Below are 12,717 nucleotides of genomic sequence, written 5' to 3'. Positions count from 1 at the left end.
CCCTCACATATATCTTTACATTGTTGGGACAGTTATTCTTTGGAAGATCATATTCAAGAAGTAAATTCTAGAATTGTATTTTTTTTAAGTAAGGAGACATGGTGCCAGTGGAAAAGCTCAAACTGACTTTACAATTCCTAATTTTGAACGTACTGTTCGGTGTAGCCGATCCAGTTAATGTTGTATTAGCGATCCTTTCAATGTCACTGTGCTGTATAGCCACTGTGATTACAGCCACCACGTTGCGGCGGCACTTAAATCCTGTTAAAGAGGAAGTGTTGTGAATTGGCTCTCCTAGCTATTTTAAGTGCTATACCAAGCCAGATTATATACATAGCAGACCAATATCCATTCACAACGCCATTAGTTTGCTCTCTGGCGGTATGAAACCAGCATCTTGAATTACAACATAGCTTATTGGTTCACCTACATGAAGCTTTGTTTCTTTCTTCATAAACATGTAAAAAAAACAAAGTTACCGATACTCATTATTTTAGTAGGTATGCCAAAGTCAAATAGAAGTACACTAGTCCTGGCATTATATTACTAATAACATCCTGGTATAAAATTTGCTATTAACATTACTCATCACAGCAAGTGTGTAAGGGGGTATTGGGTGAACATAACAAATAATTCAACAATAGCATAGGATTATGGATAGATAAACAAGGTAGTTATTTGAGGTAAAATAATTCTTTTGTGTCAGCATACTACTCTTTAAAAAGTACAATATGATTCATTTGAAACAAGTATTACCTGTCCCTTTGTGCTTTTAGATGTGTAAGCATGCTTATTTCACTTTTAATTTATTATGTAAATTGTTATTGTTATCAAAATTTATAAATATATAATCCATTGTTGTTGTTTTTTGTTTGTTTTTTGCTTTCTGATAATTGATAAATTCTTAACAGTAGGGCTTTACTTCCAAAAAATAGTTTTTTTTAGCAATTAATATACTGTCAGCTGTAATCTGTTGGTTCCAAGTTTTGGTGTGCAGCCTGTTTATGTTGACATTGTCCCTTTAAGCACTAAATCTTTGCATCAACAATGTACATGTCTTGTTTAATGGCTGGCAATCCAGAACCTTTGATTTATTGTTGTTTTTTTCTATAGGACAACAGCTACCTTTACATGGTGTTGGAATATGTCATCGGAGGTGAAATGTTCTCTCATTTAAGGAGAATCGGCAGATTTAGGTTTGTCATCAAACTAATTTTCAATTATTGACCCGGTCTGCGAACAGATGTGTAATGTAATAAAAATTTCCTTCCCTGTAGGCTTCAGACCCAAGTTGGCAAAACAGCAAAGCTTCAATTTGCAAATCATAATGTTTATCAATATTTAAATTTTTATGCAAACTTGATGAAATAAAAAATGTATCTTTGGCATAAATATATTTAACATAAATGTTATATGTTAAGCTATATGGTGATAAGAATGATTTAAATATTTTGAAAATCGTTGGGTGAAAATGCAGCCTTTTTTAATTATGCATTTTGTTTTAAAACATAAATAAAAAAGTTCCATTGCATAGCTGCCGTACTGCACTTTTTTTAATTTTCGAAAGATGTAGGGGATGACTGCTTAATATTATGCAAATTAATTTGTTTTAAAACATTTAAACAATATGTTAAAGTATTTCACTGTTTATCTACTTGTAGTTTTTATTTATCATTTGGAAAGGCAGTTTTCTGTTTATATTATTTTTAACCCATTTTTTTTTGTACAGCGAACCCCACTCTAGATTCTATGCAGCCCAGATTGTCCTCGGATTTGAATACTTGCACTACTTAGACATCATTTACAGAGATTTGAAACCTGAAAATCTCCTCATTGACCAGCAAGGTTACATTCAGGTATGTCAGCCAAATGGCAACTCAAACAATTTTCTATAAAATCCTAAAGGTATATTTTTAACTCAATAAACAGCCAGAAATTAGATTTTAAGGTTTGTTATATGACTTTAAGGATTCGGTACATGGATTTCGATCAGATATTGTTAATTGTTAATAGTACATGGGCAATGCCCTGTCATTTCTGATTTGAAAAGTAATTCTTCTAAATAAAAGTATAGCATGCCTGACAGTGACGTTTCAAAAATCAATAAAATTAAGACTAAATCCATTTAAACCCGACCTTTGCCCAGCACAGCATTGAACACATCAATATGCGAAGAATTATTTATAGGCCAAAAACTGATTTGGGCACTTTTGTTTAATCTGTGAAAACTTTCTGCGCGTTTAAATGCCATTAATTCAACATTTTAAAGGTAAATTTTGATTGCCTCTATTAAAGCCTTGTCATTGGTGAGAAAAGATTTAGACCAGGTTATGCTTAGTCTTAACTATGAGCATGTGGTACAAGCATGCGTTATTTGTTCAAACTTTTCTCCTATCATATTGGAATCAAATTCCAAGAATTTTATGACGAATTCCAAGAATTAAATATTTTTTGCTTTTAAAGGCTGTAATATTTTTTTTAGTTCAAGGGATATAGCAAAGCTCTGCCAAAGCAGTAAAAAACTAAAACAAATAAACAGTGTAGTTTCGAAGAAATTCCTTTTTACATCAGATTGGACAGTGCTTTTGATATACTGCTTTGTACTAAGAACACTAAAAATAACAATGTTTCGTAAATAGTGCTTAATAGATATACAAATTCTCGCCTAGAACATTTTTTATTTATTTTTATTTATTTTTTTATGTAATCTAAATTACAACCCACAAACACTCCTTAGTTCACATACATATCAATGTAACATAATCCGGAATTGCTGCAATATATTTTTATGGCCTAATTTGTTTGCATCAAGGTCAATTTCTTAGCAAAAAAATTAGTAATTCTTCTACACAAAGTTTAAAATTAAACTAAAACTTTTCGTAGGTGACTGACTTTGGATTTGCAAAGCGAGTCAAAGGACGCACTTGGACACTATGTGGCACACCAGAGTACCTTGCACCTGAAATTATTCTTAGTAAAGTAAGTTGGCTGCAGTTTTAACAATATAAATAGAAGAAACAAATAAAATGATTTTACCCAGAAGAAAAGTGATTATAAACTAGACTTTCATGGCCTGATTAAACAACCTTTTGTATGGCTCACACTATTTTGAAACTATGATAGAAGCTAGCTTTCATTAACATTTAAATATCATTGTTTAATGTGTGTCTTGTGTCAATTTAGCTATGAAGTATGGCCTGTCTTTATGTCATTTTTAATGAGTGTATTAGCCATTCCTTCGGAGTGACTAAAGCATTTTCTTATCAATAATGTATCACCGAGGCTATTTTTAAATCCATTATTTCCCCACTTTTCGCCCAGGTAGTGCTTTCCTTCGACCGAACTTAAGAACACATTTAGACATATGATGTGTGCTGCCATAGTTTGTTATGTTTGACACCCTCTTAACGTGAACCAATACAAACAATGTTTTTCTAATAAATCTATTTTATACGTAATGGACATTAGATGTTTGTTTATTTTACGATGGCAGGAAATAGTAAACACATGTACCAATGTATTTTTCACATCTGCCTGAATTGTGGGTTTTAAAATACTGTAAAGGTATCAAGGAGTACTTGTTTTCTTATTAATTGACATTTTCTAAATAAACCCAAAATCACCTTATATTTGTCAAGTGTGATATGTAATAGAAACAAATAAAACTAGTTTAAAAACCTTCGAGTAAAACCAGGATCAGACATTTTGTTAAAGGAAAATATATTTCGCCTATACTGGCATTGTCAGTTCTCGCAAAGTTGTAATAAAATTAATAAAAAAATAAAAAGCATTTAAAATTGTTATTGTCAATAATGTGAAGTATTGACTTACAACAAATTTGTGTTTTTTTTAAAGTTGCTTGATAGAAAAACGTGCAAAGTACAAACTAACTGACTAAAAATATTCCATGAGCAATATTTTTGTCGTCCTATCTCGACAACAGGCAAAAGGTGTTAGTTAGTTGCTGTTACATAGTCGCAAACTCGCCTAGGTGTACACCACACATGGACGAGTATAGAAATATGAGCAGCAGCGTTCTGCGTGAAAGACTGCGTGTCTCAGTGAATAATGAAGGAAAGGCCCTTTGATCTGAGGCATGTTTCCTGTCATTTTCAGTGTGGGCTTCACAGCGAGAATCCTCTGCGCCTTCTCGTCGGTTTGTTTATTATAGGCAACCGCTCTACGGCTACAACGCCGCTATATGTGGCTTCTGCGGTTATTTGCTTCGCAGTAACGCCTGCTCTCTTGGTTTGTCTCGCTCGAATCTGTGCACTCGTTTATATGAATCGTATATTCACGCGCAGACTGTGTGCCGTGCGCCTTAGGTGCTTGCCCGCACTCTAAAAATGATCGTTACACCCACGCTTTTGGGTTCCTCGGTGTGCATTTTGATACTATCCACCAGGTGTGCATTTTGACTATCTTCAAATTGTGCAACTTAGTACCAAAACACTTGTGATTAGCCTTTGTTGATTTGGCATCAGCGAACCCGTCTTCTAGAGAAAACAAACGCGTGGTATACTGCGTAGCTTTTGTTTTCGATGTCCATAGCATTACAGCAAATATTGAACTCCAAGCGGAATTTATCAATTATATTATCATATGAAGCATCGGCGCGCATGATATAATTAAGCCATTGAGAAGACTGATGAAAATCAGTCGGCGGATAGACAGAGCCTTGCACTTAATTGCTGGAAGACAGGACAAAAATAAGTTTTAGCCTCCCACTAGCCTTTAGCGTCATATATAACCACCCTGTAAAATATCTGTTGTTAAGTCTCTATTACAGTTTCATCGCCCCGAGTTTGCCATAAGAGCATTTTTATTTAATTCCTTTAAATATTTAATACGAGAATAATTTGGTCGCGGATGTGACAGGACCAATTTTTATCTTGTGCCGGATAAACCTTCTAACCATCCACCATTAACTCGTTGCCAGGGCTACAACAAGGCGGTGGACTGGTGGGCCTTGGGCGTTCTCATTTACGAGATGGCGGCCGGCTACCCTCCCTTCTTTGCCGACCAGCCCATTCAAATCTACGAAAAAATCGTCTCAGGAAAGGTGAGTGCTTTGCAAATTTTCTACCTCTAACTTCACTTTAAAACGACGAAATAAACACAACTATAACTTAACCGTCTAAGCGCTTGCATAACCAATTTAGCTCGGTTTGTCCGTTGCGAGCTGTCTTCAGATTGCTATTGACCAAATCCAGACGTTGTTTATTATATTGAAAAAGTTTTCACTCTGTTCTCAATTTGTACTGTAAGTTCTGAAAAACAAATGCTTTGGCACGTTTTGTTATAGTTGTTGAATGTGTTGTGTTTACTCTGTGTTAGTTAGCGTCAGACTTTTTCCCGGAAAGATGGCGGCGGTTGTTGCTTAAAGTGGTCCTAGCATAACAAGCACGCGCGAACTTTATGGAGACGTTTCAAATTCTCTGCTTTCTTGGCGATTTAAAATTTTATGTGTGCAACTAAAGCGAATTCCTAAACGTTAACTGGAATAAAAATTTAATGTAGTTCACGTTTTTGATAAAACATTAAAAAGCTTTGGTAATTTCATTGCTGAAAAATGGTAGATTGGGATAGTTTGCTTCACAAGTCTTGATCATTTAGCTTGACTTGCTTGTCCAATTTTAATTTCTCTTGGTCAGCACCACACTTCCAGATAACATACTACCTCTGATTTCCACATAAGTCCAAATTCGCCCAGTTAGCAATCACTTTAACAAAAGCAATGGTTTGTGTTTCGACATGGTTATAAAAACAGCGCCCTACAGTTTTTTATTTGTTTTTTTCAAGCTAAGTGTAAACCAAATGAAAAGTTTTAAACAAAAGTGTTGGAGGCCAACCTTACCAAAAACTTTGTCTAAGTTTTACGGCTTCCGCGCTGAAATCGTTCGTATATATATAGGTTGTCTGCTGACTTCTTGAAAAACACCGTTCAAAGCATTTACCTAGCTCCCTCCATTTTAACTGCCCGATCATTATAACCAGTCAAATTTGTAGAACACTCGATTTGGTTTGTATTAGGATGGCACAACTAATAGGTTAACAGTACCGATGCACCAGCCTCCCTCCCGAAGATTTTTGTGCAAGTTTTAACTGCATAAGGCAAGGCTGTAAAAAGGAACCCATTCGAATTCACGACCTTGGCCATAACGGGAACGTAGCTCTCTAGCAACTAAGCAGGCCAGTTGTGGCGCAAGACGAGAAATAAGGACAGACTTTGAACTAGATAATTCTAGTTTTCTAATTCTGACCTAATTTGTGAATTGGTTGTGTGCTTTAATTCTACTTGTTATCTACTTCGGATTTGACTAAAAATGCTACTTTGTCCAACGGCATATTTAGTCTCTCAGTCAAAAGCAAACAATTTAAATTATTTTGGTCGACGACTTGCCAAAACCTGTAAAAAATACACTTAAGTATTGGCAATTTACATTCTGAGTAAAATAAACTGCGATTTAAACTAAATTGATCGTGAATAACTAAATGTTATTCTAGTTAAACTTAGTTTTTTTTTTAAATTCATTTTTTCTAATCTAATTTGGGAAAACTCAAAATGATCTAATTCTAATTCTAATATAGATTTGAAAACCTAAATGATCTAATTTTAATTCCAATCTTATTTAAAAAAGCTAAAATAAATCTAGTTGTTTAAGTCTAAATAAGGGGTGCCACAAAATTTTCTCACCCAAGTCAAGAAATAACCACGTAAATTCGCCATTACCAGGTTCGATTCCCTTCTCACTTCACGTCGGAGCTGAAGGACCTTCTTCGCAATCTTCTTCAGGTCGACCTCACCAAGAGGTATGGCAACCTAAAGAACGGGGTGGCCGACATCAAGAACCACAAGTGGTTCCAATCAATCGACTGGATCGCCGTTTATCAAAGAAAGGTAAACGTTGGCATTATTATTACACACCTAAAAAACACCAGAGCTGCTTTCACTCCTCTTATGCTAAACATGTTAAACCTCGCAATGAAGTGTGTCTGCAGTGGGCAAACGACACGTTGTGTTAATGGCATCACGTTCTAAAAGTGGAATGTGTTTATTAGGCTAGTTACTCCAGTTAACTATTTGTTACAATGTTCTAGTCCGAAAAAGATAAAATAAAACTAACCTTATGTATACATTGCGAATACGACTAAATTGCAAAGTACGGCAAAACTGACATGTGAATTAAAAAATTAGGATTCTAATTTATAAAAAAAACAATTTAATTAAAGGCCGGCTTTTTCTGATAAGTAGCCTATTTTTAGATCCCAGTTATTATTACCTATGTTGTAAAAATTCTGTGAACGCGTTTTCCACTGAACCCCTAATGTTTAGCGTTAAGTTCTGCGAAATCCTTTAATACGCTGGTTGGTCGTGCTTTCACGAGCAGTGGCCCAGAACCGTGGGTAGTAGGTATGCTCTAGAATTTCCGTTTTATTAGGGAGTATATATCAGGTAGAGGCTATAGCAGTCGACATTCCTAATCTGTTGTTGATTATCCTACACGGATGATACTGCTTTTGAAATAATAGTACATGGCAATTTTGTGCCAGGCTTTTGTTTCTTTTCTTTATAAATATGTCTTTGTTTTTTCTCTCATCTACGAATGTTTTGGTATACAAAAGTTGAATGACGTGGTAAATTAACCACTTGAATGTTAATTTATCATTTTTTGGAAACGTCCATAAATATTTTAGTATCTTTAAATGGCTTTAACGCACAAATGGTTGTTTCATTACCGGTCATAATGTGTAGCTAACGTAGCCATTTTCTTCTATACTTACAGTACCAACTTCGTTAGATGACATCCTGCTTGGTATATTGTTTCTATTGATACAAAAATAACTTATTGTGCCTAAACAATGGTGTCATTTATTTAAATCAGAATCCTATCGTATCACAATCAACCCAATATGTTTCAATATTTTGTTTTAAAAGCTTGGAATTATTTTGTTAAATCCACTTACATATCACATAATATTTATGTGGCCCGAAAAAAAAAAAATTTTTTTTGGACACATGTTGTTTGTTTTTATCCGAATTATTTTTTTTTTACAGTTGTTATTATGATTGCTTAAGATTAAAACTTATATTTCACTAGACTACACCTTGCCTTAGTAGTAAGTCAAAATTAAGTTCTAAGATTTCAAATTGTTTTTATAGTAGTCCATTTGGTATCACTACAATAAAAAACAAAAGTTGTATAAAAGATACAGTTGAAAGACTTGCCACCACCTTCGCGTAGTTTATATTTTTATAAACTTTATGTTTTTAATACCTTCAGAACAGTTCATTCAGGTCTTCGGTTACATTGAATGATTTTGTTTAATTGAATTCGCTGTGTAGTCATATGAGGTAATATTCGTTATTTTTTAGTTTTGTACACAAATTTTATTCACCAAACAGGTCTGGACAAAATATATTAGGAAAAAAATACAGAAAGTCCGGCTGGATGAATAACTTTGGGTATTAAAACTATCCTACCGAAATAAAATTTTGTCGTCGAAAATGTGCAAGTTATTTCACAGCATCGACTGACAATCAAATTTCTCTATTCCCGGACGTTTTACTTAGCTATATGCAATAAAACTTTGTTCTGTCAGTAGTGTAATGTAGCAACTTCAATGTCATTTGGAGCATAATGTCTGGAGGTTGTAGTGAGGCGTATCAAAGCCCATACAGATGTAGGTGGCGTTTTAAACGTTTCCAATAACTCTTTATTCAAGTTCCCAAAGAAATATTCAAACGTTCAAAATAAAACCTATTTCTGTGTAGACTTTGATATTCTTATTATGACCGTCAATTTTATTTCAAATGAAAAATATTTGCATCTTTTTAAAAAAAAATAATTTGCAGTTTTCGTAAAAATACATTTCTTTAAAATGTCCAGGTAGAGGTTTTGCATTATTGTGAAACACTTGAAAATTAATTTGCATTGTTGTGAAATACTCTATTAAAAAAATGATTTGCAGTTTTCATAAAATATATTTCTTTAAATCGTCCAGGTAGAGGTTTTACATTATTGTAAAACACTAAAAAAATGCATTATTTTGTTTATTCATTAAAAAAATAAATTAAATTGTTGGGTACAGTATGTACGGATATGTAATACAGTGTAGCGAACCTACCGATGTGCATCCACGTTCATCGAAGCGTGCAGATCGCCTTTTTTCCAATTTCGCAATTGTACATTTATAAACGCGTGTTTGTGCTTTTGCTACCTATTTGCCTTAACTTAACCATGTCGCAGCTACGCAATAAAGCACCAACCGCTTTAACAGCTTGATAATGAATTGCAAAGCCAAAAAGGTCGAGCAGATCGACATCATCTTGATTAAGACGATTCGATACGAGCTTGCATCATCTTCAGTAAATGAATCAGCTTATATCATCTTCAGCATCTTTCAGTTAGTTAAATTAGTTTATTGTAAAGTACTTTTTTTAAATCGTCCAGGTGGAAGCACCCTTCATCCCCAAGTTCAAGCACCCGGGGTCGACCGAGAACTTCGACGAATACGAAGAGGAACAACTCCGCATCCACTCGACGGAGAAGTGCGCCCGGGAGTTCGGCGACTTCTGATCTGCTCCTCCCCCTCCCACTCCGACTATCTTCCCTCCAGGAGAGGAGAGAATCCTTCCTCCTCATCTGCCCTGTGTGTCAGCATAGAGGGATAACAAAAAGCCCCGACCCCTGTCCTTGATATCCTCTATGTTAGTTTACTGGCGTTGGCTTGTTGCGTTGTTCGTTAGTTTCTTTTTCAATTGCTACTTTTTAGACGACAAAAGGGTATGTGCTATTTAAGTTCCTGTGCTGAAACGAACATTAACGTCCTCTAAAGTATAGAGAATTCTTACCGCCTGTTAATGCGTACAAGATTTATTTTCTCAAAAATGTTGCGCAACAAAGCTTACTATTCTCACTTCACAACGCTTTGACTTTTAACAACAACCCTAACATCCTAACAAGGCTAACATTACTTATCCTGGGCGTTAGTGTGCCAATTGCACAACTCATTCGCATTGTCCGTTTTATTTCGTGAGGTTTGTCAAACGATATGTCACCGCTTTCTCCGGATGCCTTTTCGTCGTGCGATAGGTGATAACGTAATGTACACTGGCTGAATCGGTCGGAGTGAAATTCTGACGTCACGCATAAATCCTGAGAGAAATAATAAAAGGCAATTGATCGGTTTAAAATGGAATAAAATTTCACTTTTTTATTACCCATATCCCGCTTAAATTTTGAACACAAAAGCAATGAAAGGTGAATTGTTTTAATCGCGGTACCGATCAACTTAAAATGTAGCTATTATTAGGAACCTCCTTTTTAAGCAGTGTGCTTTGAAACTCGGCGAATAAAAAGCGGAAAAATGAAAAAGGTTTCCAAGGGCAGTAGCTTTACCCTTAAGATGTCCTCTTCATACGTGTCGTATAAAAATGCCCACAGCCAATTTATTAGTAGTGTGCGTCTGGCAAACATTTCTCGTTCGCGCGTGGCTTTAAATTTCGAGACCACCAACGTGGTCGAAGAGACAATAGCCCGGAGAACCGCCTGACCTCAAATAAGCCGTGCTTACGCGTATCGCCCAACATACGCGAAAAGACGAAATGCGGGAAAAAGCGGCTTTCCGCTTCAAACAGGGCAACTGTGCAGTAAAACTTGTGTATCACTAATGTAGCACGATCCCGGGTACTTTGGTTGCGCGTGTGTTCGTGTTCCTCAACGCGGGAATTCCCCCTCGTATCTTGTCTGCCCCAATCTGTCAATTATCTCTTGTTCTTCAAAACTTGCGTTATGGGACTTTCGGCGGACGCGCGTTCTTCAAACACACAGAAATGTGACGTCCCCGCTAACGTTTGAAACCCAAACGCCCTTGCTGTCAATCTGGCCCTTGTGATTCGCCCGTGGTTGGTTTGCAGACGTCGCCCTTAACTTTATAATATATAAAGTTTAAATCCGTTTGGCTCGACCAACCGTTAAAAAAGGCTGACTGAACGTTTTCAATTTGTTCGTATGTGTTTCTGTAGTCGGTCTCGCTTTTTTTGTTTGCACGCAACAGATAAAACGTTCTATTTTCGTAAGTAAAACAAGCGATTTTTATGTCGATTCGAATTGGATTTTAATAACGTTAATAAAATAAACAAAAGTCGTTAAAAACAAACTTTTAATTGTCAGACTCCGATAAATGTGATCTGCAGGGACAACCTTTGCCGGTACTGGTAGACTTTTTCTCAAGGCGGACTTGCGGCATCTTTTTGCCTATTCTAGTCCTTTCGCTGATGTCATTGGTGTTACCAATCTATTTTACTTTATATTTGTGTTACTCTTCGTTGACGTTTTGGCGTTCGGTGTTTTATATCTATTCTTTTCCTGCTGCGCGAGTTTCATTCTTTCGTTTACTTTTCCACGTTTTGGCGACGGCAGCAACAAAACGACGTACAACAAAAAACAACAACACCCTCGTATAGTCTTACTTGTGACTTGTCACCAACAACTCTACTGCTACTGATTTCCGGAAATTTCATTACAAGCGGCTTGCGAAAGAAGCCAAGTATTGCGTCCGAGCTTGTCGTTTGAAAGTGCCAGGTTTATAATAATGTAGCAGAAGTATAGCTTGCTAAGTTCTGTTTCCACGCAATACAGGACCAGCATAATAAGGTGTTTGACTGTTAGCAATGTCAGAATTTCGGTTCATAGAATGATTACTGTCCAGATGTAACTGTTGCCCCCAAATGTATAGTTCTAAGTATATGTTCGATAATTTCGGAGCCGATACCCGATCCCAACTGGTGGTCTTTCGAGACTAGGGTGGTTTCCGTGCCGATCCGATACTAAATTGATATAGGAATTTCAGCCCTGGTTTACAAACCAAAGCAACGATTTTTACCTTGAAAGGTTAATTTATCAAAAAATTGTAGGTGAACAACCGAGAGTAACTAAAATAAATGAAGTTAAGTAAAACTCTTAACACTGAAGCAAAATTCGGACAAATAAACTAAAAAGATGAACATTTTAGAACACACAATACACGGGTTTCTTTAGTAATTTCAATAAAAATATCAAAGCCATAATATTCGATAAAAACGACATTGCGCAATTTACAGACGTTTCAGCAATAACTAATGTTATTATCAGTGTAAAAATCAAGTGAAGATAAAAGCGATGTATGGGTCAGTGCGTACATCTAGAATTAGGTAAAAATATATATAGGTGGCGAGGTTGTATCTATATTAAGTTATGGTTTGTGATGCTGGATCATCAGCGGCTTTTTACATTCACTTTTTTTCACGACATTTAATGTCGTTTTTATCAAATATTACGTTTTAATTTCATGTATTTTGTTTGTTGGAACATATTAATGACGTGTGATCGGATCGCGATACTTTTTGTGTAAAACTTTGTATCGGATTAAAATGTCTAGTATCGGACATCCCTGGTTCTAAGTAAGAGTAAACCCATTGGGATTTGGTAATTTATGCGTCATGGTATAGGTTAAATATGGTGTTAGTACATTAGCTAGATCAAGGGCGCGCGGTCCTTTCACTTTGAGTCACGAAAATAAAATAAAATATGGTTTGCAAAAGCAAATGTAACGCAGAGCTAAGGTTAGTAAAATGTCGAGCGGTTAAAAGAATAAGACATTGTGTACCAATAAAAACTAACTGTAACTACCTCTAAATCCAACGTTATCTTATTTTGGTTATTAGTTATGTTT

The 12,717-nt window shown here is 35.6% G+C and overlaps 1 protein-coding gene across 5 annotated transcripts in view; it reads left to right on the top strand.

The window, feature by feature from the left end:
• Window positions 1-11,551, top strand: part of LOC146163625 (cAMP-dependent protein kinase catalytic subunit beta) — a 28,808-nt gene extending 17,257 nt beyond the window's left edge. For all 5 annotated transcript variants that reach the window (XM_083382563.1, XM_083382562.1, XM_083382560.1 and 2 more), the window contains 6 exons: window positions 1,114-1,196; window positions 1,730-1,856; window positions 2,884-2,979; window positions 4,940-5,062; window positions 6,737-6,901; window positions 9,456-11,551. In XM_083382563.1, coding sequence (XP_083238689.1) covers window positions 1,114-1,196; window positions 1,730-1,856; window positions 2,884-2,979; window positions 4,940-5,062; window positions 6,737-6,901; window positions 9,456-9,581 — 720 coding nt within the window. In that variant the 3' untranslated portion in view covers window positions 9,582-11,551. The remainder of the gene's footprint in view (window positions 1-1,113; window positions 1,197-1,729; window positions 1,857-2,883; window positions 2,980-4,939; window positions 5,063-6,736; window positions 6,902-9,455) is intronic.
• Window positions 11,552-12,717: the final 1,166 nt, after the last annotated feature.

The sequence above is a fragment of the Ascidiella aspersa genome, chromosome 2, assembly GCF_963924565.1.
Source record: "Ascidiella aspersa chromosome 2, kaAscAspe10.2, whole genome shotgun sequence".
In the NCBI taxonomy this organism is placed as follows: domain Eukaryota; kingdom Metazoa; phylum Chordata; class Ascidiacea; order Phlebobranchia; family Ascidiidae; genus Ascidiella; species Ascidiella aspersa.
This window is presented reverse-complemented; position numbering and strand designations above follow the sequence as displayed.